A 25,304-nucleotide genomic window follows, 5' to 3' on the forward strand; every position below is an offset into this window, starting at 1 on the left:
GTGACGCGGTGCTCCAACCCTCATATAAACATAAGACGAGTGGTTATTGTGACAAAACAGGTGACGTTAATGGTAAATGGAAACAAGCAGAAAGAAACAGAAAGTTGTAATGATGGTACTTGCAAGATTGTATTAAACTGTCGTAGTGCATATGATAAATGACATGTTTGATGAATGATTTTAAAACAGCATGAAGGTAACGGAATACATAAACAAACAAGACAAACCCACACTCAGTCTCCTGTATGTAGCGTATCGCTACCGTGACGGTAGCTATGCGCCCCGTCACACGCTGATATGATGATGGCATGTGTTTCTCCCAACGGTGCTCCACAATGTCAAGCAGGTTAATGTTTCCAAGTTAAATTTCCAAGTGTGTGTGTGTGTGTATGTGTACTACAGACAGACTGATAGATGTTGGAGATGTATGGACAAAGACTGATATAGACATAGACATACTAACATAGACTACTAAAGCACTTTATCCGACATTATTGATTTCATCAGTTGTTTTATTTATCTAAACGGCCAGAGTGGAGGAAATATTTTTTTGTTAAACATTAACTATGTTTATGAGGCTGAAAGTACTTTTTATTTATTTAGTTTCTCTTTGTGAGGCTGAAAATACTTTTAAGTTTGCCCATCATTATTGATGATGAGGTCTCCAGTTGATGGAGTTTAGCTGTTTTGAGTTAAGGTTACAAAGAACGGATAAATCTCACTGTGTTTACATTGTAAACATCTATTGTATCAGTTTTGCACTATTATTGATTCCTACAGTTGCTAAATGGTCTGAGGCACAGTTTAATTTTTGCACTGCCAAAACTATACTTTGTACCTGCTTCAATGGCTACAATAAATATGCCTATCAAAAGTTTCAAAACATACTGTATGTTGTGTTTTGTTGATCCACTGCTTCATCGTAGTGATACTGGGTACAATGATCAAATTTTACAGTTGTTTTGTCGAACACTATGCACATCAACCCCAAAATAATGTATGTGCATTTGTTAGAGGGTTGGAAACTGTTGGAAACAATGGAAATATTTCATTCATTTGCACTCACACTACTACACTGCTATGGCACGTTCAGGTCACTAGGTGGCGCATTGCGCTTGTGGTAGGATAGGACTTACATGTTAGCAAGCCAGAGGACTGGCAGCCTTCCTAGCTATCCAGTTAGGGCGGCAACACATTAATAAGATAATTTAGAAAAAAAGAAGTGACTTTCCCTAGTAACTAGTTACCTTGAAAGTAACGAGTAACTTAATGTAACTGAGTTACTTTTGAAAGAAGTAACTAGTAACTGTAAATAAGTTACTAATTTAAAGTAACTTGCCCAACACTGCTTATAATGCATTATACTGATAAATATGATACCTGATAATACTTGTAATGTAAAAGTCCTTAGTAGATTGACTTCTTAAAGGGTAATTCCAGTGTAAAATGGATTTGGGATATGTTTTGTATGATAACGAGTTGAAACGTTCGTTTTGGAGCACAAAAAATGCATATAGCCGCATTCTTCAGTTGGCTGTTTTTAGCCGATTCTATCAAAACGCTATAAACTTGGAACGATGGGGGCACTGCTTATGGTAAAAACTAAATCGCTATTTTAAACCACTTAAAAGGCTAAAAGTAGCCCGACACTACTTTGGTAGTATAATAAGGGTCTTATTATATAAAACGAGGCATTGAGAACTTTGTAAGTGTACAGATTGTCTATTAAAAAGGAAATTTTATACACACAATACCATCAGCAGGTCACCCGTCGACGCAATTTTGTTTTTCAGACTCGATAAGTAGATTGACGAACACAGAGCTTGCGTGTTGCTGACGGATGTCATAATCTCTGTGTTCATCAATCTACCCCATCAAGTCTTAAAACAAAATGGCGTCGACGGGTGATCTACTGATGGTATACACATGTATAAATACTGGCCAGGTCAAACAAGATGGGGAAGGTCCCTCTCCTCTCCCACCACCACCCAGCAGGACGGTGGAGGGCTGCTCTGCAGGTAGACCTCTCTCTGCAGTCTTCAAATACCTTCCGTGCCTTCTTTGATCGGTCAAGGAGTTGCGCTGCCTGGATGAATTTAAGGGCCAGGTCCTCCTGAGTGAACAGGTCCCCCAGTGCAGAGGCTGACATGCCTAGTCACAGCAGTCTGTGAAAGTATCAACGTAAAAACAAAGAAAAAAAATCAAAATCACTTGAAATATGACAGAAGTACGATAATATTGTTTTCAAAATACACTTCCATACTAATATCAATTGAACTCTATTGCCTTTATAAATATATTTCAAACAGATTAATCCAGAGCTAGGCACTGGATCACTAAGATCTAACATCTAACCTCTTAATGCTAAGTGCTTAGGTTAGTCTATTTAAGGCAGGGGTTCTCAAAGTTTTGACAGCTGAGGGCCAATTTAGGAACCCACCATTTGACTGAGGGCCGCCAAAGGAAAAAAAATAGGCGGGAAATGCCGTCAGCATCCCAGTTGTGAAAAAAAACATTGCACCGTGGACCTCTGGGAGTGAGGTCAAGTGAGGTCTAAATCACGAAACTGAGGTTCATCCTTTCAAAGTAATGTAAAGTCGGATTAAAACTAACAAATGTAACAGGATTTAATTGAAAACTAGAGAGAGTCGACTTTTCTCTTTATATTTCTTTTTGTTTAAATTAATGTTGATATAAAATATCATTTTCTTTTTTTTACTTACATCTGTATGTCATTGCGGGCCGCCATTGGCCCGCAGGCCGCACTTTGAGAACCTATGATTTAAGGGATGGGTACGTAAGCATTAGCAAGCTTTCCAAAAGCATAGCAAAAACATTAACCAAACACGGTGAGCTGCTACTGAAGCTAAAGCTACCGTCAGTAACCAATGGTCAGCATGGTCAGAGCTGCTACTGAAGCTAAAGCTACCGTCGGTAACCAATGGTCAGAGCTGCTACTGAAGCTAAAGCTACTGTCGGTAACCAATGGTCAGCATGGTCAGAGCTGCTACTGAAGCTAAAGCTACCGTCAGTAACCAATGGTCAGCATGGTCAGAGCTGCTACTGAAGCTAAAGCTACCATCATTAACCAATGGTCAGCATGGTCAAAGCTGCTACTGAAGCTAAAGATACCGTCAGTAACCAATGGTCAGCATGGTCAGAGCTGCTACTGAAGCTAAAGATACCGTCAGTAACAAATGGTCAGCATGGTCAAAGCTGCTACTGAAGCTAAAGATACCGTCAGTAACCAATGGTTAGCATGGTCAGAGCTGCTACTGAAGCTAAAGATACCATCAGTTACCAATGGTCAGCATGGTCAGAGCTGCCACTGAAGCTAAAGCTACCGTCAGTAACCGATGTTCAGCATGGTCAGAGCTGCTTCCGAAGCTAAAGCTACCGTCAGTAACCAATGGTCAGCATGGTCAGAGCTGCTACTGAAGCTAAAGGTACCGTCAGTAACCAATAGTCAGCATGGTCAGAGATGCCACTGAAGCTAAAGCTACCGTCAGTAATCGATGGTCAGCATTGTCAGTTGTATCTTGGGCCACTACAGCAGGGCTGCTAATGAGGTAGTTAGAATGAGCACACAAACAACCGGCCTCCTACCCAACGCGATTTTTTGTTTCAATAAAATCCTGGCTAAGTTTTAAAACACTATTGATGACTAGTGAGCCTTGTAACTGTTTATCTTATCTGAAGTAATGGACGGTTCGTCCTCTTGAGGCCGCTGAGACGCTGGTCCATCTTGGCCTTGCGAACACGGTGTAGCGTCCGCCCTTTGGGTTCCTCCATGCTCAATGAGGGCTTGATTCATGTAGCTCGAATTACATGGGATTATAAACAGAAGCATTACAATCCTCCCGCATTTCTTCAGACACTATATGCGTGTAGTGTAGTCATACTTTTGAACACGTTCGTGGCGTTGCATCTTGGCCCGCTGAACATCCAGCTCCGTCCCGCAACGCTCGACCTAACCATAAACTGTATGGGTTCTAGCTGCTGCGGTAATGGGCCGATCACGGGGCATTAAATCCAAGAATGTTGCAGTGATTGGCTGCGTGCAAAATCATTAAAAAAAATAGAAAGTAATTTAAAAAGTATAGAATTCAGGTATTGTTTTCACGGAAAAGTTTCGATGCTACTTGATACTGGGTTGTTTCGGTCGATACCTTAGTACAAATACCCAGCCCTACTGAACCTGTACTATAATGTTAAATTGTTCTGAACCTGGCCTACATAAAAATACACTTCTATTCTGTATTTGAACATTTTTTTATTAACAAAATTGCACACTTTAAAAGTACTATAGTAAGAAAGTGTATTTGAATTGAATTTGAAATATGAGAGAGGTATGATAATAATGTGTTCAAAATAGACTTTTATACTACAATCAATTGAACTGTAATACCTTTTTAATTATATTTCAAACACTGGTGATATAATGCAATTGTACTACAAGTGTGTTTCGAATGCTAGAAATCATACTTTTCACTGGTGTACTTCAGTACACTTAAAGGTTGTCAAAAGTTGTGCCATTTTAGCATACTATTACAGTATACTGAAAAACTTCTATAGTAGTACTTAAGGTATACCTCAGTATATTTTGGTATACTTGAATGCGACAAAATTGTACAAAATACAGTGACATACTAAAAGTGTACTTAGTATACATCCTTTCAAAAGTGTAGTTGAAGTTTAATAGTTTTTCACCTGTGTTGCCCTTATCTAGAGCTGGTTTACCAGTACACAACGTTTAAAACTGAGCCAATTCGATGCTAACAGAGGGTTACAATGTTAATCTATAGTAAAGTATGTGATATGATGGTTGATTCTTTTATATTGAGTAAAACGTTTATGTTCCGCCATGTTCAGGCGCGTCACTAGTTAACAATACGTCACCAACTGGGCAACTCTTAGTTATCAAAGTCTGGCCCCAGTTGCCAAAAAGAAGTAGAATAATCAGAGCGTCATGAGAAGTCGTTCACCAGAACTTTCAGACGTCGCGAAAATGTTTTCCCCATAATTCCTAGCTATAATTTCCCCATAATTCTGAACGCGCCATAAGTATATGCATTTGAAGTGAACCAAAGAACAACTTAAAACATAGAATACAGTACTATTCAAGTGTACTACAATACACCTTTAGCTAAATTGAAGTAGTACAGTAACTTACCACTAGAAGTATTTGCAATTTTGTATACTTTTTCACTGGAATACAGCTTAAAATTAACTTACAATAAAGTGAACTTTATGTAAGTATGCGTAGATCCAATTCTAATGAAGTGAAAATTAAGTACACTTTAATAAAGCATTTGAATAGTGTACTACAAAGGACTTGAAAATTAGTGTACTTTTTATAAGTACACTAAATTACGACTTTAAGTCTTTCCAACTTAGTATACTTTTTCTAAGTACACTGAAATACAGCTTAAAATGAACTTGCATTAAAGTGAACTTTATGGAAGTATACTTAAATACACTTCTAATGAAGTGAAATTAAAGTACAATTCAATAAAGTATTTAAATAGTGTATTACAAAAGACTTGAAAATAAGTGTAATTTTCAGAAGTACACTGCATTACCACTTTAAGTATTTGCAACTTAGCATGCTTTTTCTAAGTACACTGGAATACAGCTTAAAATGAACTTGCATTAAATTGAACTTTACGGAAGTATACTTAAGTACACTTAGGTATAATTTACACTTACAATAAAGTACACTTTTCATAAGTACACTAAAAAACACTTACCTACAATTTAAAATACACTTTTAAAATACAATAAAGTAGACTTCAAGAGTTCAATGCAATACCACTTTAAGCATTGCAGAATTAGTATACTTATTTTTAAGTACATTAAAGTTGAACTTAATGACATATATTGTGAAGTACACTTTTTAAAAGTATATGTTAAATATACTTTAAAATAAGCACAACAAGTAAAAGTATGCTTGTACTAACTTTTGTATAATTAAATTATACTTCTAATACACTAACGTATACTACTTTTTCACCTGGGTTGGCACAGCTGATCAGACAGAACAGCAGTCTGAAAGGAATCCAAGTAGGAAAACAGGAACACATCATAGGACTCTTCGCCGATGATGTTATTGTGACTCTGATGCACCCATATAAAACCTTTCCAAAACTGATGGCAATACTAGATGATTTTGGTAAATACTCTGGCTATAAATTAAACATGGCAAAAACACAAATTCTCACTTTCAATTACTCTCCTAAACAAGTAACCAGAGAAAAGTACTAAATTAAATGGAAAGCTAAAGTATCAAAATATCTTGGAGTGACATTAACAAAAACTCTTGGCAACAAGTCCGAAATCAATTATAAACAGGTCAACGAAAATATTGAAACAGATGTCAGGAGGTGGTCAGACTTTAATCTAGATATGAGGACACGTATTGATATAATCAGAATGAACATACTGCCAAGACTACTATATCTGTTTCAATCTATTCCACAGATGATCCCAGAAGCACAATTCAGGTTGTGGGACAAATTGATCTCAAAGTTTATTTGGGCTGGCAAGAGACCAAGGGTCAGGTATAAAACGCTTCAAATAAATAAAAAGGAGGGCGGTGTGTCACTGCATACTTGAGGAAATATTTCTATGCAGCCCAAATAAGATTTGTAATATGCGGAAGCTGCCCGCAATATGAAGCCAGATGGAAAGAATAGAAGTCAATATAGAAACCTTTCCAATCCAAGCAATGTTGGGGGACATAGGGAATAAAATGCGTCAAGAAAGCAGCAATGATATCATCAAACAGACCCTGGTTATTTGGAACAAGATGGTGAAAGATTACAATATGGAGGGTGATGCAAAGATTTTGACTTGGCCCGCCCTGGATCACAAATTTAAACCAGGAGATAATGATATTGATTTCAGACAGTGGTGGGACAAGGGTATAACAGCTATATGTTCACTCACACGGGGTGGGCACTTCAAAAGTTTTGAACAATTACAAAAGGAATTTGATCTAGAAAATAAAGTTTTTTTCAGATATTTGCAAATTAGAGATTACTATGATAAGAAAATTTAACCAGAACTATCTGTAGAGGGTAATGCAGGGGTTGAAATCGTACTTGAAGCTTATAAAAAAAAAAGAGAAATGGGGATAACACAGGATATGTTAAAGAAAAATGGGAGATGGAATTAAACATAGAAATATCACAGGAGGATTGATGTTCTATGTGGAAGGCACAGCACTCATCCACAAGCTCAAAGAAGTGGAGAGAATTTGGTTGGAGGAATTTAATTCATTATTTTATAACACCACATATTAAAAGTAAGCAAATTCAGTCAGAGGGGCAATGCTGGAGGCTGTGCGGAAACCCTGATGCCCATCACTCATGTTTTCTGGCTATGCCCAAACATTCAGATATTTTGGGGGAATTATGTCTTACTTTAAGTAAGATTCTGGGATATGAAGTCACGAACAATGTAAAGGTGCTTTACTTCTGTATTTTAAAGGATGTCATCTCAGGAGAAGATTTGTATCTGTGTAAAATATTGCTGATGGCCTGTAAGAAAACAATCACTAAGAACTGGTATCAACCGGACACTCCAAACCTCAAACAATGGATGGACATAGTAAAACAGATCTATGCAATGGAAAAAATGACTTTTTGCCTAAGATCCAGAGGAGCAATCTTCTCAAGTAAATGGAAGAAATGGACTACCTTTATTAAAGAAATAGATGACGCTACACAATCAAGATAAGCTTTAAGCCATCAAAGAAAATGTATATAAAACTAAATTTATACTGGTGTGCCCCCTTTATTTTGTTCATGTTATTGTACTTGCATTGTGTGTATGTCTTTAAAAATGTGAAAAGACTTTAAAAAAAAATAGAGAACGCCTGGCTGGGGCATAATACAAGCCTTAAAGTGTTTTATTGTAGTTATTTTTATGGGTCCTACGAAATCCGCAGGAACCCTATTGTAATCGTTAGTAGTATTATTATTATTTTCCTGACTTTTTGACTCCAAAAGTTATAAAAATTGGCAGGCTTGTAGAACTCGTAAAATTAATAATGGAATCAGAAGATGGGCAAGAATAACACATAGGTGGCACTATAACAAGGCCTTGAAGTTCAGCATTTCAACAGGTTGCCATTACCCCTAGGAAGGTGCAATTTGCATTAAACGTGTTATACATGCACCATTTGTCATGATGAACAACTTTCACACTGCAACCCATACGGTCGGTCATTTGGATATGGTGCACTGACCACAACTTGACCAAACACCCACATATTAACTCCTTTGGTGCCGAAAGTGGTAAAAGCTGCAAACTCAGCACATAGGTACCAGGTGACTGTGGGACTATATGGTGTTAAATTCATAGCAATAAGGCCAAAGACAGCGGCGATATACATTTTAAAGTGAAATACATGCATACCTCCGATGTTTAAACACCTCTAGCATTGCATTCAAAACACGTAACCTTGGCTGTTGAATATGGCTATTAAGAAGTGATTCCATAGTATACCCACACCACATTTGAAGACTATATCTGAAAAAAAACAACATTTCTTTGAAGTTCTCCCTTCTGAACCACGGCCTCTCTACAATGCAGGCCGTGCCTTAAATCGGCACACACGAAATTTCGCTAACATCCGTTTGACAGTGGATTTTGACACAGTATGCTTTAGAAACATGGTTGGTGATTGTTTTGTTCTTAAGGCATACCAATGCCATATTACCATACCGACCAAGCTCACCATACCTCCACGTACAGAAGACATCTATTTCTCAAAATATACTCTAATCTGCCCTTGGCAGTCTACGGTCATACTGTCGGTCAAACTGTCGGTCATAAAGTCATACTGTCAGTCATACGGTCATACTGTCGGTCATACAGTCATAATGTCGGTCATACGGTCATACTGTCTGTCATACGGTCATACTGTCGGTCATACGGTCATACTGTCGGTTATACAGTCGGTAAAACGGTCATACTGTCGGTTATACGGTCGTACTGTCGGTCATACTGTCAGTCATACTGTCATACTGTCATACTGTCGGTCATTCGGTCATACTGTCGGTCATACGGTCAGACTGCCGATCAGACTGTCAGTTATCCTGTCGGTCATACGGTCATACTGTCGGTCATACAGTCAAATGGTCATACAGTAGAACCCCTCCATGGTTCCTTGCAACTATATTATATATTTGTTTTTCCTTTATAGCCTGTAATCTAGCCTTTGTGTTCAAACTGTTAGTATGTTTTGCAACTTAACATGAATACAGGCCTAACCTTACCTATTTATCGCGATTTAATTGAAATGGCATCCGACGTGCCTTGCGTTCAGCAAAGTTCACAATTTGTGCAATGTCAAGCTTCCTTGCTCGTTCACTTTCAATTGACAATATGGCCAATGATTGGCCATATTGTCAATTGAGAGTGAACGAGCAGCCTACAGTCTGGAGGCTACGGTTGACGTCAGATGACGTTCATGGAGCAGATATGGTACCCATCATGCATTTGGGTACCATATCATGAATTTATTTTATTTAATACGAAAAGGCACAACATAGATTAACAAAAAAACTCAATCATTTATTATTTAGATTGTTTTAGAGATTTCATCTCAGATTTTCTTATTCTAAATTTTGACTCCCACCATGATAAAATAATATACCCAAAATCACGGGCATATCAACTTGCATGCCGACGTCTATATTAACTTAGTTATGCCTAGCGGTTTGAGTAACACTTATCTATGCTATTTATCCTTCTCTCGCTCGTTTTTGGGGGGCCTGTTGAGCATGTGAAGGGCCCCTGTGACCTAACCCTACTACTGCATCTTCTCCATCCCTGTGTCTTCAGCTGGTGAATGGTTGACAAATACGGGATACGAATTTGTTAAAATTCCTTGAAGAGCAATACCTCCCACCTAACAGGCAAACAAATGCAGGTCCAAACAAAAATGTGTGTGTGTGTGTGTGTGTGTGTGTGTTAGGTTGCGAGGTCTGTGGCAAGGCAATGAGAATGAGGAGCAGAGTCCCTCACTGGTACCAGAAGAAGTCCAACTCACCTGCACCCAGTTTGTCCGCTACCACAAAGACCAGTGTGTCCTGGATCTACTGCAAACACGCAGGTAAAGAAGTGTGTGTGTGTGTGTATGTGAGGACCTTCTCAAAATTTGAATCCTCTGCCTGTGTTTGAAAGGGCTTTTGGCTATCAAATAGTTTTTTCAATCTACAGCAGCAGATTATTGGATGAACGACAGATTAATAAAACATGTTTTCCCACTTCCCCCTCATCTGGATATATTGCCCTCTAGTGGCTCAGGGGAGAATGTGTGCACACCAACAGGGGAATCCTTACTCTGAAAATGACAAAGGTAAGGAACAAGCGAGAAGGCAGAGGAGTTGAGCAAGGTGAAGAAAACACAGTGGGAAGACGAGGCTAAATATCTAACATTCCCGACCCCCTAATCCCTTTCCCGTCAACCAACACTACCCATATTGCCAAAGTCTGTCGCCACGGGAACAGGCCCAAAGACTCTGAGACCCAGGACTTCCCTGAATGAAACCCACCAACCATCCTTGAGATCCAACCAGGACCGCATTCCGGGTGGTCCAGGGTTCACCCCCTGCCTGATCCCAGGTGGCCAGGGCGCTGCACACCTGATGAGAAACTGATTCAAATGTTTATTAACCATGCCTTGGACATGGGACTGACATGGAGGGTTATAAAAAGTTGAGATGAGGATAAGCCTTGGGCCTGAGCTTGAGAAACTTAACCATGCACCTGCACAGACAAAAGCGTGTGTGTCAATACGAGACACGTTAATGGAGCAAGCGCCCCCGGACTTAAAATGATTAAGAAACCGACCATAGATAAACCCCAAATCGCAAAAAAAGTAAGGTCTCTGTCAGGGATGGAAGCATTTCATTGGGTAGTAATTTCCTTGCCTTGTAAAAAAACCATAGAAAGCTTGTAATTAAAGACAGTCGTAGCACTGTTTCCGACAATGCCGACACTAGTCTCCCCATTTCGATAAACAGGAGGTTCATCGTAATGGGGAGTCTAGTGTCAGAATTGTCGGAAACCTTTCAGCTAAACTTTTGAGCAACATTTGAATTGCTGAATTAGAAAAAAAAAAAAGGCTTGGAAAAGATTGAGCATTTGCATTTGATTGTATGCCGTTGACAAAGCTTAGAAAGCAGGGACATTTTACATGATTTGTATCTCCACAGTAAGATATGAAAGTGCAGAGCGTTTTGGTGTTAGAGGCTTGCTAACAGGCAGAATATGGCAAATATCTTCTAGTAATGTACTAATTAGACTTAAGGGTGGACTCTGCTAGGCCCTTTCTCATGTACCATTTAGCGGACTCTAAAGTCAGAACAACAAATTCTCTGAAGATATTAAGTGTCGAAATGGAGGGATGGCGTTTGGGGTGAAGATGGCATCCGGGCAGAGGCTCCTGAAGATCTGTCAATTGAAACGAGATAGAGTCAACTGCTACATTGTGATGCCCTGGGATGTGCCGAGCGGTCACGATGATATTGTGCGAGACCACTGTTGAAGTAAGGCGCCTAATGAGAGGCACTATGTCTTTAGAATAGGATTTATTGATTATTCTGACTACAGCTTCATTGTTGCATTCGCTTCCTCTGCAATGAATGTTCACAGACATGGCATTGGGCAACCCCAGGGTTTATTTAGTACAGTGCAGAAGGCTCTTCTAAGCGTTAAGCTGCATTTATAACATTTTCCTTGATAGTAACCCCCCCCCCAAAAAAAATACACCGATGGAGTGGCATCTCTGAAAGTTGATTGGAGTCTGAGGAGTGCTTGATCTCTTCATTCCAGAACAAGAGGCCGTCCCACTAATGTTATTAAGCAGGATCCATCCAACGCCTCTGATACCACGCAAAGGTTAAGTTTACCAAGAAGTAGAACATAGTCCCATTTGATCTCAAACAGAGGCCACTGGGACAGGTCAACTAGCATTATTATAAAACTGTCCATGATTTTGGATTTTCAAAGCCAAGCTCTCTGGCCTGCTTATTTGATTAAATTTATGATGTAATCTGACGTTGCGTGGTGATGGGAAGTGTTCCAGAGAATTAGGGATAATGGCGCTTGCAAAGAGGCCTGAATGTGGGGTGGAGAGGTTGAAATTATTTGTTGTAGCCATCACTGCTGGGCTTGTTCGAAACTCTTGAAAGGATGGGAATTCAAACAAACCTATACCAAACCAAATACCTGTTCTTAAGTTCTTAACTAATAGGTTAGCGTTTTTTTTTTTTTAAATGTATGTTTCATTGGTTGAAAGAACTATTCCCACGCAAACCCTTTAGAAGCGACGAAATGAGGTGGTGGACAAACATGGGGTCAGGCTGGCATGAGAGTTCTGATGCTAAGGCTTGGAAATTGATTATGGTGGATGATGCTTCATTATTCTCTGAAATTAGATGGATTTGGGCAACTGTGCAGCAGGTCTCTGCAGGATCAGCCTTCCTGCAGGGACTACCGAAATGTAGAAAGTGTTAGTTGGGGTAAGTGTATGGAATCAAATTTGTGTCAATACAATTGAACCAAACTGATTAAATATCAAACAAATAAGAATTAAGAAAGAGAAAAAATCTCAATAAAGCAAAAACAAATCAAAAGTATCAGACTTTTGCCCTCACTGCCAGCTCTCTTGCTTGTTTGACTATATTGACAACAATCTGATTAATATACTTTACCATATACAGTCATGTTTAAAGTTGTTTTTCAAGAAATATGGAATAATCAATGTATCTTTCAAACAATGTATATAGATAAAGGTGATGTTATGGAACCAAAATAAATTATATTGTTACTTTGTTATCATTTATTCAACCAAAAAACTCAAATTTCTGCTGAAGAAAAGGTTAGGACACCTTATGCCCTAAAAGTTGGTATTGCCCCCTTTGGCTGAAATGACCTCAATTCGATGTTTCCTCTAACTGTCTTCCATTCTCTGACATCAATTTGGAGAAAGTTTATCCCACTCATCCACACAGAATTCTTTCAGCTGTGTAATGTTTGAGGGGTGTCTTGCATGCCCAGCCCGTTTCAAATCACCCACAGCATCTCCATAGGATTAAGATCCAGGCTTTGACTTGGACATTCGAGAGCCCTCAACTTCTTCGCTTTGAGCCATTCCTTGGATTTACTGGAATGTTTTGGGTCATTGTCATGTTGCATGGTCCACATCCGCTTCAGCTTCAATCTTCTGACAGATGTTACTCAAGAACACTTTGGTAAAGGAAAGAATGCTACAAAGACTTCAAGGTTGATTTTATAATGGTGACCTGGCCAGGCCCTGCTGCAGCACAACAGCCCAAAACCGTAACACTTCCAGTCCCATGCTTCACAGTTGGTATGAGGTTCTTGTGTTCAAATGCTTTTTTGGTTTGCTCCTTCTGTTACTGAACCAAAATAATAATATTTTTTGATTCATAGATTCATCTGTCCAAAGCAAATTGTTCTTTCCGCAAGGGTTTCTTCCTTGCACACCTCCCATGCATATCAAACGTGTGCGGTCTCTTTCTAATAGTAGATGCATATACTTTAATATCAACTGTAGGGTCAACTTCATTCTGAAAGCCTAAGTGGAGCTCTTTTGATCTCGCCATACTAGTGACGGCCCTTTAACTAGCAAGAGCAAACCTAACTAAATGTCTGAGGTTTAAATAAGACAGGCTCTTCCAGAATCCTCTCTAATAATGTTCTCATTTGCCCCAGATGTGGTGCGCCTGATCTAATTTAAGGCATTTGAAGTAGCAATACATGAGAGGGTGTCGTTACCTTTTTCTCAAATAAAATTACATTTCTATTAATAACACCTTCCAAATAATAAAATAAAAAAAAAATCTGTTTTATTTATTTAGTTATATGACATCCATCTCTAAATAACTTTGAAATGAAGATCAAATGTCCATATGTTGAAGAAAAGTTTTCACATGACTGTAGGTGCACAAATTTTCATTAAAATTATTGCAGTTTTGCACTTGGTAAGAATGAAGCACCTGCCGGTGGTGGTGGGTCGGCTTTGGGCAGGAGAAATGGTTTGATATCGGGCGAGGTGCATTGACGTGAATGAGCTTGTGATCAACAGATTAATAGTATTGGGCTTGAGGTTGAATTGTGGCTGCAAGCTGAACATGGTGGTGCTTGGCAGCCGCCTATTGGCTACTTGGCTGCATGCTAGAAAATGCACAGGGATATCGACTTTGTTTTTAATTTTAGGTTTAAATAACCGCAATGTCGAACTCCTGCCTGATCAGAGGGTTTAAAATGGCAGTAATGGTTTGGCCAGCAGAGATGTTGGATAGATGAACGGCGGGGCCGATGACATGAGGGTTGAATGATTGATTTTTCAGTCTTCAACCGACTGTTCAAGGACTTTATGGTGCTGTTCTCTGTTAATTGTGCACAAGAGTTTTGTATTTCCTATCTGCCAATGCGTTTGGCGACTGGAACTTGAACAGGAGATGCTTTTCTTTTCCTTTTGTCTTTCTTCGGATGGGCGGGGACAGTCCCCTCACCCCGGCAGAAGAGGAAAATCCTGCAACCGTACCTAATGCTCCCCGCAAGGCAGTTGTCACCGTCTGACTGGCAGATGGGGGAAGCCAGCTCTTGAGCTGTGAATGCTAGAGCCCTGGCGCTTGGTTGAGGATGTGGGCCCTGAGCTGGGGGGTTGGTTGAGATGCAGGTAGGGGGTTTGGGGTGCTCCTCCGCCCGGGTGAAGCCGGTTTGGGGTGCTCCTATGCCCGGGTGAAGCCGGTTTGGGGTGCTCCTATGTGTGAAGGAGAGTCAAGCCGTTTTCGGACAGGTCCAACATATTCGCTATCTCCACCTAAAGGGATTGGTGTCTGAATCCAACATGCTGGCATTAATCCCGGAGTGCATGCTGAAGACAAAAAGGTTCCCGATTGGATGAGATATAATTGAGCGTGCTCTGCAATGACCCCGTGAGAAGCAAAGGTGGAAAGCATACAATGGATGAATAAGCCAAAATCCAAAGAGGGAAAGAGGTGGGAGTGATGAGGAATAGGAGACGATGGTAGGCTTTAAAGAAAATTTGGACCAAGTTGATATCCATTTTCTTCTTTATCGTTTTCATGTCATTGATTTATGTTGATTGCATTTAAGTTTCTACCTAACTGGCCATGTAATGAGACTTCTGATAAGCCACGTTTGCTTGAGACGGGTTCAGACACCATGCTACCCGCTCCATTGATTTCCGGTGGTGGAAGCGTTGCAGCCATTCTAGGCAGGGGAGGGGCAATGCGCTTGACTCAACCAATCAGTTCAACCAATCAGTTCATGAACCTTGGGAGTGCCATAGTTATTGCTTATGAAACCAAACAACCCCTCCCAGCCAATCAGCGGTGTACACTGCTAGCCAATTAGTAGGAGACTTTGACATTTAAGCCCTTCCTATTGTTACCTCATGCTGTATGCATTGTGTATCTTAACACCAAGACAGCCGTTTCTACAAGAGGATTCTTATCTTTTCAAACCATACAGGTGATTGACAGAAGATTTGGATTTTCCTCAATGCACTAAACCTTTTGCACTGAATAGAACCTATCATAGCTAACTATAAATATGCAACCCAGTCAGTGAGTGTTAGTTGAACTGTTTGTGCTACTGTAAATTTTAAGCTTCATTCTGAGGTACATTTTTAATTTGTATTAGACACTATACCCGTGTATCAATGACAAATATAATTATGCTATTGTTTTCATACAATAGGTTTACATAATCATTTTAACATTGCCTCTCTCTAAAGGAGGTAGGTCTGCTGTAACAGCCCGATGTACAACATATTACATGTACTGGGGATTGTCTGGATGTTCTATCATTCCCAAGTAACAAGGAAGTTAATGTTCACTTCCCAAACAAATGAGGCAGCACAATAAGAGGCATGTTAACAGAACAAATGACCATGTTTGATTTTCTTTGAACCTGACAAAACTTCGAGCTAATTCTTTAATTGCTCAGGCATGTGTCCGCCCGGTCTCCTGAAGTAGAGGTAATTGAACTAATGACCGTGTTCAGCTCAGATATGCACCAAGCTTTATATATTACTATGCTCAACAAAAATGATGCAGTATTATATAATTTTTTTTTTTTTTTACTCTTCAACAAGTCTAGATCAACCTTATGTAGGCTAGGTCATGAATATACCATGGATAATATTTTGGTTACAAATGATGGTGAAAAAGTTGGGCATTCATGTGCATTTCACTTTAGTACCCAGGGTCCATCTCCTATTGCCCTTTTGAATATTGACCACTTTTAAACTTCTCATTCGTTTATTGTTCCTGCCTTCAATATTGTTGCCATGAATGTCATTTGCATGAATATGTTATCTGGGATCTTTTCAGTTTGAAACCATGATTTATTGTGTATGCATGTGACAGACGTTATTTGGGATGGTATGTATGTGTTGATGTGTCGTTTACTGTGTTATCACCAATATTGACAAACACAAAGCCACAACTTGCATCTGAAACATACATGTATCTCGTGTTATGTTTGTAATACGTTTAATAAAAACCCTTCACTTTAATGGAACTGCCTCCAAAGTTTTGCCCCAACTTTTTTTATTACAAGTCCACAAAGCCAATATGAAATAATCGGATATAATCCCCAAACAAAGGTAAATTGTATAGAAAATCAAAAAAACAAACTGAGTTGTAAAAACAATGACTGAGGCAGAGAAGCCTTCCTTATTGACCTTTGATTAGGTTAAGGTACTTATTTTACATTTTAAAATATACTTTATTAATTTTTATTTTGTCATGACTTCTGTCTATCATCAGTGGCACTTCCTAATACTTAAATACCACATTGGCTACTACCTTTTATCGAAGAACAATAAACCGTTTTGAACACATCTGATAAACAAAGGACAATACCATAAATGTAATATTAGCAAATAATCTTCATAAAAAAGAGGCAGAAAATGCATTAATTATTGAGAGCAATGCAACCCTAAATCAATCCCCCAACATGGCTTTCCTTGCTAAAGTAGATTAACATTGCATTTTTCAGTTAATTGGTTGTTTCAGGACTTTTACCTCTGTTGATCTTTATAGAAAACTTTTTTTCAATTATTCTTTTATAGCAAAAGTAATTGTATTCAAATGTCTTAAGAATCTAACAGGAGCAGTATTCATAGTACTCTGACACAAGCCCCCATTCCCCATGCAAACCCTGCTTGTCAAAGCCCATGAAGTCAAAGCCTATGTCAACAAATACAAAAGGTCTGGATTTCACTGTGTGCGTTATCAACTTACACAAATGCACTTCACAAAATATACTTAGTTTACTTCCGCAAAAAAGGAAGCGCCAGGAAGCATCTTGATCAGAAAGGACAGGGTGCATCTATTGCACACTGCCTTCCACGGAGGACAACATCCCGCGGAGAATGTCAGTGAAGGCTGTAGATGGTTCCAACCACACTTATAATGAAAGTACAATGGAGCTCAGGGTCTAGAGCACTGCCGAACGTAGCAGAGTGTCAGCAGACACTCTGTCCTGAGAGAACAACGCTCAAAAAAGAGTACAAATATTCTGAGTAGTGAAGAGAAAGTCAACTATGTAAAATAATTCACCTTGAACAGTTTAAGCTTGGTTTTACCTTGACCCAGAGACAGATTTAAGACGTTTTAGTTTAAGAAAGCAGCACACACCATAATAAAATCACCTATTGTAATGCTGGAGAGCGTTGGGGATAGAAGCTCACCACCTTGTGAAACATGGTCGTTCCAGTCCACCTCCTCCTCTTCTTCTTTTGTTTCTCATCTGTGTTGTTGTCCCCCCCTCATTGGGCCTTGCGGTGCTGGCCTCTGCCCTGTGTCTGTTCGGCGCCGTCCAGGGCCGCCTGGCTGTAGCGGCGGATCAGTGCACCCGGGAGGAGAGCCCCGCAGGCGATGGCCAGGAGCTGAGCCAGCGTTCCCCAGGAGAAGATGTCATCCATGGAGGAGATCTTGGACAGGATGGACCCGGTCCGGACACAGATGAAGTTATACGGAATCAAACCTGTGAGACGAGATGAAGGCACAGTGTTTAAGAAGCAAATGTGTGTGTGTGTGTGAGTGTGTACCAGCAACTGTGTGTACATATGTGTCTGTGTGTGGGTTAGCATCCTCACCTATCAGCACAGTGGGGAAGAAGAGAGTCAGGGGTATGTTGAGGATGGGGGAGGTGACATTAAGGAACCAGTTAGGTGTCATGGGGAACAAACGCAGGAAGAGGAGGAAGAAAAAGAGACTTCTCTTGTTCTCCTCCACCTGCGGGAGAGAGTCAGAGAGATGGAACAACGGCGTTGAGAGGGAAAGCTACGACAAGAACAGGTAAAAACAGAAGGAGGGAAGGGAAAGGGACCTGGAGGGAACGTAGAAAAGCAATGTGGAAGAGAGGGAGGTTGAATATTGGATGAAGAGCTAGATAGACAGACACATGTAAATTGATAGTTGGATATATGTAGATAGATACAGCAGATAGAAATACAGACAGATATATGTAGATCGTAGATAGTGAGTGTCACTCAAATTTCCCTCTCATGCCACACCTCCGATTTCTTTTCAAAGGACACGCTATTTTGCTGAATATAACCTCTTATGTAATTGTATGATGCCCGGCCCAAGCTCGGTTGTCAAATGGTGCAGAGCTGTTTGGTGTCTGAGCGCGGCGGACTGAGAAGCCATACGGTAGAGGGGCGGCTCGCTGACCCAATGAGTTTAACCCTTTAAGGGCCCTGGTGCATCATTCTGATGGCCCCCCCTAATGCCACCCAATAGAAATATATAAAAAAGATAAATAATCATATTCGAATTTGAACCAGTAGGCCTACAGGCCGTCTGTGTTACTTGAACATAACACATTCAGTCGATTCATCTTCAACACAGAAGTGATGAAACTTGGGAAATAGCTGTAAACATTAAATTACAGAAATGTATAAATAAACGTTTTCAGCGTGCGATGGCCACCCTGAATGGGCATCAGAAAGTCTTTATACCTTTCTCTGCAGCAAGGCCACTTTGTCAGGGAAGAGGCGGATGACGTGCTCCTTCCCGAAAGCGGAGGAGAGCAGGTAGCAGAAGGTGGAGCCCGAGGTGGTCAGCAGGCAGGCCAGGGCCAGACCCTCCCAGGTCCCAAACAGAGCCCCCGCCAGCATGTTCTGTATCACCAGCACAGGACACACGTGTTCACAATGTATGATCATGGCTTCATCTGGCAGCAGCCCTCAGAGACTCAAAAGAAAGACAACAATCAAAGAATACTATCTAAATTGGAGCAGTAACATTGTTTTAGCTATAGCGCTGCGCAAAAGTATTTTTCAAACAACCACTGGACAGGGTGGACAGAACAGCCAGACGAATCACAAATGCAAGGTTACTTTATTATACTTCTTTGTATTATCATTTATTACGTTTAAGTATATACCTATATATTTTTGCATGTATATGAAGTACATATGTATGTATGACTGTATGTATGTACATACGGATGTACGACGGATGTACACATATGTCCATGCATATGTTATGTATGTTTGTTATGTATGTATGTTTATTATTTTGTATTTTATCAACTATCCTATTTGCTACTTTCTGTTGAGAAGTCTGATGCTGTAATCCAATTGGATGGTACGCGGTACGTGCAAGTCGTAAATTGCAAATCTCCCAGCTTTCTTGCGGCATTTGCGGAGGCACGTCCCCTTTTCGTCGAAGTAGCTTTCCCATTTCTCATTGGCTAGTCATTGTTATTTTTAGCTACATTAGCCTCTTTAGCAAACCAGCTCAAAAAACAACTTTACATTGTATTGCAAGCACAGCAAGACCGTGCAATGCATAAATTGGTGACAGGCATAATGTAGCAATGTAATCAAGTGTGTAACAGCATTTAAAATCTACATTAAAATGACAAACGTGATACAAATACAAAGAAAATAAATCTCTTTACGGGCGCAGCCATTTTTGTTGACGGGTAGTCAATGGTCGGATTACCGCATCGCATGGGCAAAGTGGGCACATGTCCAGGGCCCTGGCCAATGGGGGGGGCCCGTGATATATATATATACAAGGGCGTAGGAACCGGGGGGGACGGAGGGGACGTGTCCCCTCCAATATCGGAGACAGGCGCATTTGTCCCACCTAAAAATTATACCGGATCTGTCAGGTTTCCGATATGTGTCCCCCCCAATGTTAAACTCATTCCTACGCCCCTGTATATATATATATACATTATTTAAAAAATAGTTAAATGGCCAAGACTTGGTCATGAAAGGATTTTAATGTTTTTGATTTGCAAAATACATCACATTTAAAAAAAACTAAATAACGTGACGTGACGTCAATGTCGTAGTGCTAGGTCAACTGTCAATTTCACAGTGAAAATGGAGAAACGTGTGCTAAGCCAGTCTGCATAGCGTAAACGAAAGAAAGAAAAAGACACTACAGATACTGCCCTGGTACAAAAAAATACTGCCATTTTTTAACTCGTTAATTCGTTAAAGGAAGTCATTAGGTGCTTTTAAAGTCATGATATTAACCTGACAGATTCCATGTTCTGCCGTTAAGACGAGCGGCTGGCACTATGCATGCCCGCAGCCGCGGTTAACGTGTGTGATTGTAGATTGCATGAGTTATAATATGCGACCAAATTCGATGTGCTAGTGCGTGTATTTGCGTGTTGGAAGGTGTCCATAGCTGGTTTGTGTCCAGGGCCCGTGGTCATGTTAATCCGTCCTTGCGGGTAGTACGGGCGGCCTCAGCGAACTCGCTCTACTTTCAAAGCGACGAGATACTATGACCAAAAGGGGGCGTGCCTCAGTGAAATGCCGCAAGAAATTTGTAATTTACGATTGTGTCCCATCCAAATGGATTACAGCATAATTCATGCCATTTGTGTTGGTTAGTTGACAGTTTGTTTGTGAAATCATTCGTGTGTCTATATCAAAATTTTGTGTTTTGACATTATTGTTTATTTGTGTTTTCCAAGGAGGGTCCTTGAGAAACACAAATCCAGAGCGAGATGCTCCATCTCAGGGGGTTAAACTTCACTAAAGATTCTAGGCTCTGTGCTCACCAAGAAGGAGGACCCAGGGATGGCGAAGGACTGTTTGTAGAGGTAGGCGCTGCAGAACAGCAGGAGGACATAGTTGTGGTGTTCTCTCTTGTAGAACTTTAGCGTCTCCGCTAGCTCCCTTAGCTCGTCCAGGTCAGAAGGGAACTTCAGCCTGGACGGTGGAAACAAAGTACTAAATGTACCCACTCTTTTGTTTTCTGTTACCTTTACGGACAGATGGAAACATCCTATCTTAATTGGTATTGATTGGAATTGGTATTGAACTAATTGTCAGATGACAACCTGTATTGTTGTCATCTGACATGTAGTGCATGTTGGATGCACTACAAATTCAAACGGGGATGTTGAAGTGCAAGTGAACTTATTTGAGAACTATAGATGATTGCTGAAAAGAACAGGAGGGGGAAGAAAGACAGACAGACAGAAAATCAAGGAACATCAGCGTAAGGGAGAAGAGGGGAGTAATTGTATCTGCCTGATTGAAGGACAAGAATAGCCCTTGCTGCATGTGTGCAAACACAAACACACACACATGCAATATAAATGTTTGGATATACAATAACGAAGAAAATGCCCCTGAAACACGATGGCTGCCTCTCCACCTAATATTCAGCATCCGTGGTTTTCATTGATCAGCTAGTCAACATATAGCATCTCATTGGCCAACTAGTCAACTCATGAACTGTCACATGTTGATGGCATTAATGTGTGTGTGAGGGGAAGGGGAGCCTTTGGGTTTGGTTTATATTTCTCGTACACATTACCCCACAATATGCATGTTCACACACACGCACACACACACACACACACACACACACACACACAAACACACCCTCAAAGGATGAACCTTAGATATGTGAATGTGGGGCCTAAAGGTCACATGTTTGAATCCCTACACCATCATGGTAAGGAAGTGGGGGTTGGGGTTGGGCATCACCAGTTAGCTCATTGCAACAGATCTGTGATCAGATCTACAGCAATATGACCAGACATGGACTCCTGAACATCTCCATGTACAAAACCTTAATGACACAGAACATTTTGATGAAAGGGCAGACACCGTATGCATTCATGCACTCACTGTGGCACTTTTGTTTTACCCACACACATTTACAGACAAGCACACACACACACACACACACACACAGACATTGCGTAAACACATACACAAACACACACACACGCACACGCACTGTGTAAGAGAGGCCCATCTGGGTGCATGCCTGGGCAGTATAATATCTTGCTAAGCGTTATTCTAACTGTCCCTGGACTACTGCACACACACATAAAACACACACACACACACACTCTCCCGCTCTCATATGATACCCACAAACACACACTCTAAAGACATTCTAAAGAGTAATGGGATCCATACAAGCTGTGCTGCCCAACCAAGCCTGCTCTGCTCTTGTGGGGATTTCTGTTCTTGCAATGGTTCTGTTGCTCTCTCTAATGCAATTGCAATCATTTGTCAGCAGCGTTCTTATTTTGCGGCATAAAGGCCAAATTAATGACTTTCTGCAATACACTTATGCTTGAAACTTGTGTTCGCCTATATTGTTCAAAATAAAGTAAAGCAAATTAATGAAAGGGGACTTCAGTAACCAGTGTTGTGCCTGAACGCGTTCATTGAACGATAGTTCATGTACTCGTTCATATTTTGGGCGAACGTGAACTGAACGTACTATATTACTGCCTGATGAACGATACTGTGAACTCGTTCATTCTGCTGTCTGTGAACGGCGCGCTCACTTGGTTTAACTTCGTTCAATATGGGGGTTATTTGTTTATCAACACGGCGGATGGGCGCGCAGATCGCCGTGTTGTTTGACCGGTTGCCATGGTAATCTCCGGTTAATTTGCAGTTGCGGTGTTGCCAGTTTACTATTACATTAAACTATAATCAGAAAATGCGGTTATATGCTATAGACCCTATAGTATCTGTCGTATAAAGGCTGGGACGAATTTCCAATTATAAATATGTACACTTTATTTTGAAAGTATAGACCGGCGCGATTCCCGTTGAAACGAATGGCGCAGTGACTATTCTTCAAAACGAGAGCTGTTAAATCGCGGAAAATGAATTAAACTGTAATCAGACAACACGGTTATAGGCTATAGACCCTAGAGTATCTGTGGTATAAAGGCTGAGACGAATTTCTATTATAAATATGTACAATCCGTAACGAGCTCTCTGGCTCATAGCTCAGCGGACTAGAATACCTCATAGAATCCTTGCTTGGTGGCCGTAAACGGAAAGGGGGGCTGTTCACGTTTGGTTGTAGTCTTTTCGCTCAGTTCTCTGTCTCATCAGTAGGGCTAGAACCGAGCAAAAAGACTACAACCAAACGTGAACACCCCCCCCTTTCCGTTTCCGCCAACGACCAATGGGTCTTCCAACAGAAATCAATGGGATTTACAAAATGCGCTAAATGTGCAATAAAACACGATAGAAACTGTATTTCGCTACGATACTTGATTCAACCACTCTATTTCATCCTAGACAAACCACAAAGGGGGCTCAATGTTCAAAATGCCAGAAAAAACGAATAGCTCACAGCAACATATTGAAAAAAATAACTATGAACTAGTGAATTATGAACGTTTAACTGAACTAGTTCATTTTAAAATTTGTGAACTGAACTTTGAACTAGTTCACGTAGAAAGTGAACTTTCCCAACACTGTCAGTAACCAATGACAGCCAATATGATCACAGTTAATTAACCTTAATTATGCCTACCGATACTCCTTGAATTCCGAGTCCTCGTCTGTGTTGTCTGATGGGATTGGGGAGACAGCGGGCAGGTGCGTGGACAGCAGGTACAGGTAGCAGGTTGCCGTGGCCAGGACGCCCACCAGTCCAACTATGGAACGCATTGCTCTGATGCTATACAATTCCAGTTCTTTGTAAGTTAACCAGTGATTTTGTTTTCTTAATTTGTTCTGCTACACACCATTTGACAACGTGTGTTCTTGAAAACAAAAATACACTGGCGAAAGAGCCGATATTTTTACGCTTGGATAAGTTCAGGGCTGAGTTGTCAACTCAGAGGAAGCTACAAGTGACTGAGTTCTGCTGAGAGGCTGGAGCGGGACGGGGATCACATGGCACCTGCTGACCAACTGGCCGAGATCAAAATAACTGTCATTGCAACTGAAATGTGCCTGTTGTCATTGCACTTCTGTTAAGTGGCCTCTAAGTGGCAGTGACACGAGGGCCTCAACCACACAACGGCCCAGGATCAGCGTGGATTGGAGCGACGAGATGGAGACATTTAATAAAAAACAAGAGAAAAAATTAGCAACTTGGGTGATTTTGCGGGTGTTTTTTACGTTCATTTTTTTTATTATTACCACGTAAAATTGCATTATTTTATTGTTAAAACCAATAAATGTAATGCTCTAATGTGATTGCTGAGATGATGTACTTTATAACCTTGCGTTCTCTCGTTTCATACACTTTATACTGCACTACCAATGAGAGCATCGTCGATTGTAGACCAATCAATAGATATATTATAAATTATGCATTGGTAGGCAAAGTATAGAATACATGGCACATACAAATTGGGGTGCTTACATTCACTGAAAAAAAATATTTTGAGATAATAAGCTTAATTTCATTCTGCAAAGAGAGCTAAACAATAAGCAGAATTACATCGGTCAAGTACTGCATTATATAGGACATTTTTAATAAATATTTTGAAGCAACATGTTATAGTTTTTTATTTTTATTTTTTATTGGTTTGTAGTATCAAACATTTCCATATCATTCATCATATCTTCTGTATGTGTTCACCATTATGACATGAATAGTAAAAATTTGAAAAGTCTCAGAAGTACACACATACCGACACAATACAGTAAAGAAATACAATTAAAGTAGAAAGAACAATAAAACAGGGAGAAGTCTGTTTGTAAAATGACCCGTGATCTGTGAAAACAAGATCAGGCCTTTGGGGCATTACAAAGTGAATCCATTTTTTAAAGTATGAGGTAAATTGCTCTGTTTTATGATTGACAAATGCTGTTATCTCTTCCATTTTGTAAATGTCCATTGTGATGTCCATCCATCCATTTTGAGTTGGGCTCTCCTGCAATAACCACTTCCTGGTTAAAGCCTTTTTAGCAGCAACCACCAGAATGTTCAATAAGTATTTGTCCTTTTTCATCCAGGTCATAGGTA

General features: G+C 40.2%; 2 protein-coding genes across 5 annotated transcripts in view; one reads left to right on the forward strand and one right to left on the reverse strand.

Moving 5' to 3' along the window:
- The window catches only part of LOC307092037 (lysosomal cholesterol signaling protein-like), a 63,954-nt gene extending 45,783 nt beyond the window's left edge, over positions 1-18,171 (forward strand). For 2 of the 4 annotated variants that reach the window (XM_079758903.1, XM_079758906.1), the window contains 2 exons: positions 9,986-10,123; positions 10,310-16,499. In XM_079758903.1, the coding sequence (XP_079615029.1) occupies positions 9,986-10,123; positions 10,310-10,358 (187 nt within the window). In that variant the 3' untranslated portion in view covers positions 10,359-16,499. Of the gene's footprint in view, positions 1-9,985; positions 10,124-10,309; positions 16,500-17,899 lie in introns of those variants that run through there. The other 2 variants (XM_079758904.1, XM_079758907.1) reach the window with 2 other exon arrangements.
- Positions 17,846-23,995, reverse strand: LOC307092039 (transmembrane protein 41A-B-like; the record flags this gene model as incomplete). The annotated part of the gene is made up of 5 exons (XM_079758910.1): positions 17,846-18,063; positions 18,176-18,314; positions 19,043-19,204; positions 21,115-21,265; positions 23,859-23,995. The coding sequence occupies 5 exons, from the start codon at positions 23,993-23,995 to the stop codon at positions 17,846-17,848; spliced, it is 807 nt and encodes a 268-aa protein (XP_079615036.1).
- Positions 23,996-25,304: the final 1,309 nt, after the last annotated feature.

Source organism: Pollachius pollachius, assembly GCF_949987615.1.
Source record: "Pollachius pollachius genome assembly, chromosome: 2".
Lineage (NCBI taxonomy): Eukaryota > Metazoa > Chordata > Actinopteri > Gadiformes > Gadidae > Pollachius > Pollachius pollachius.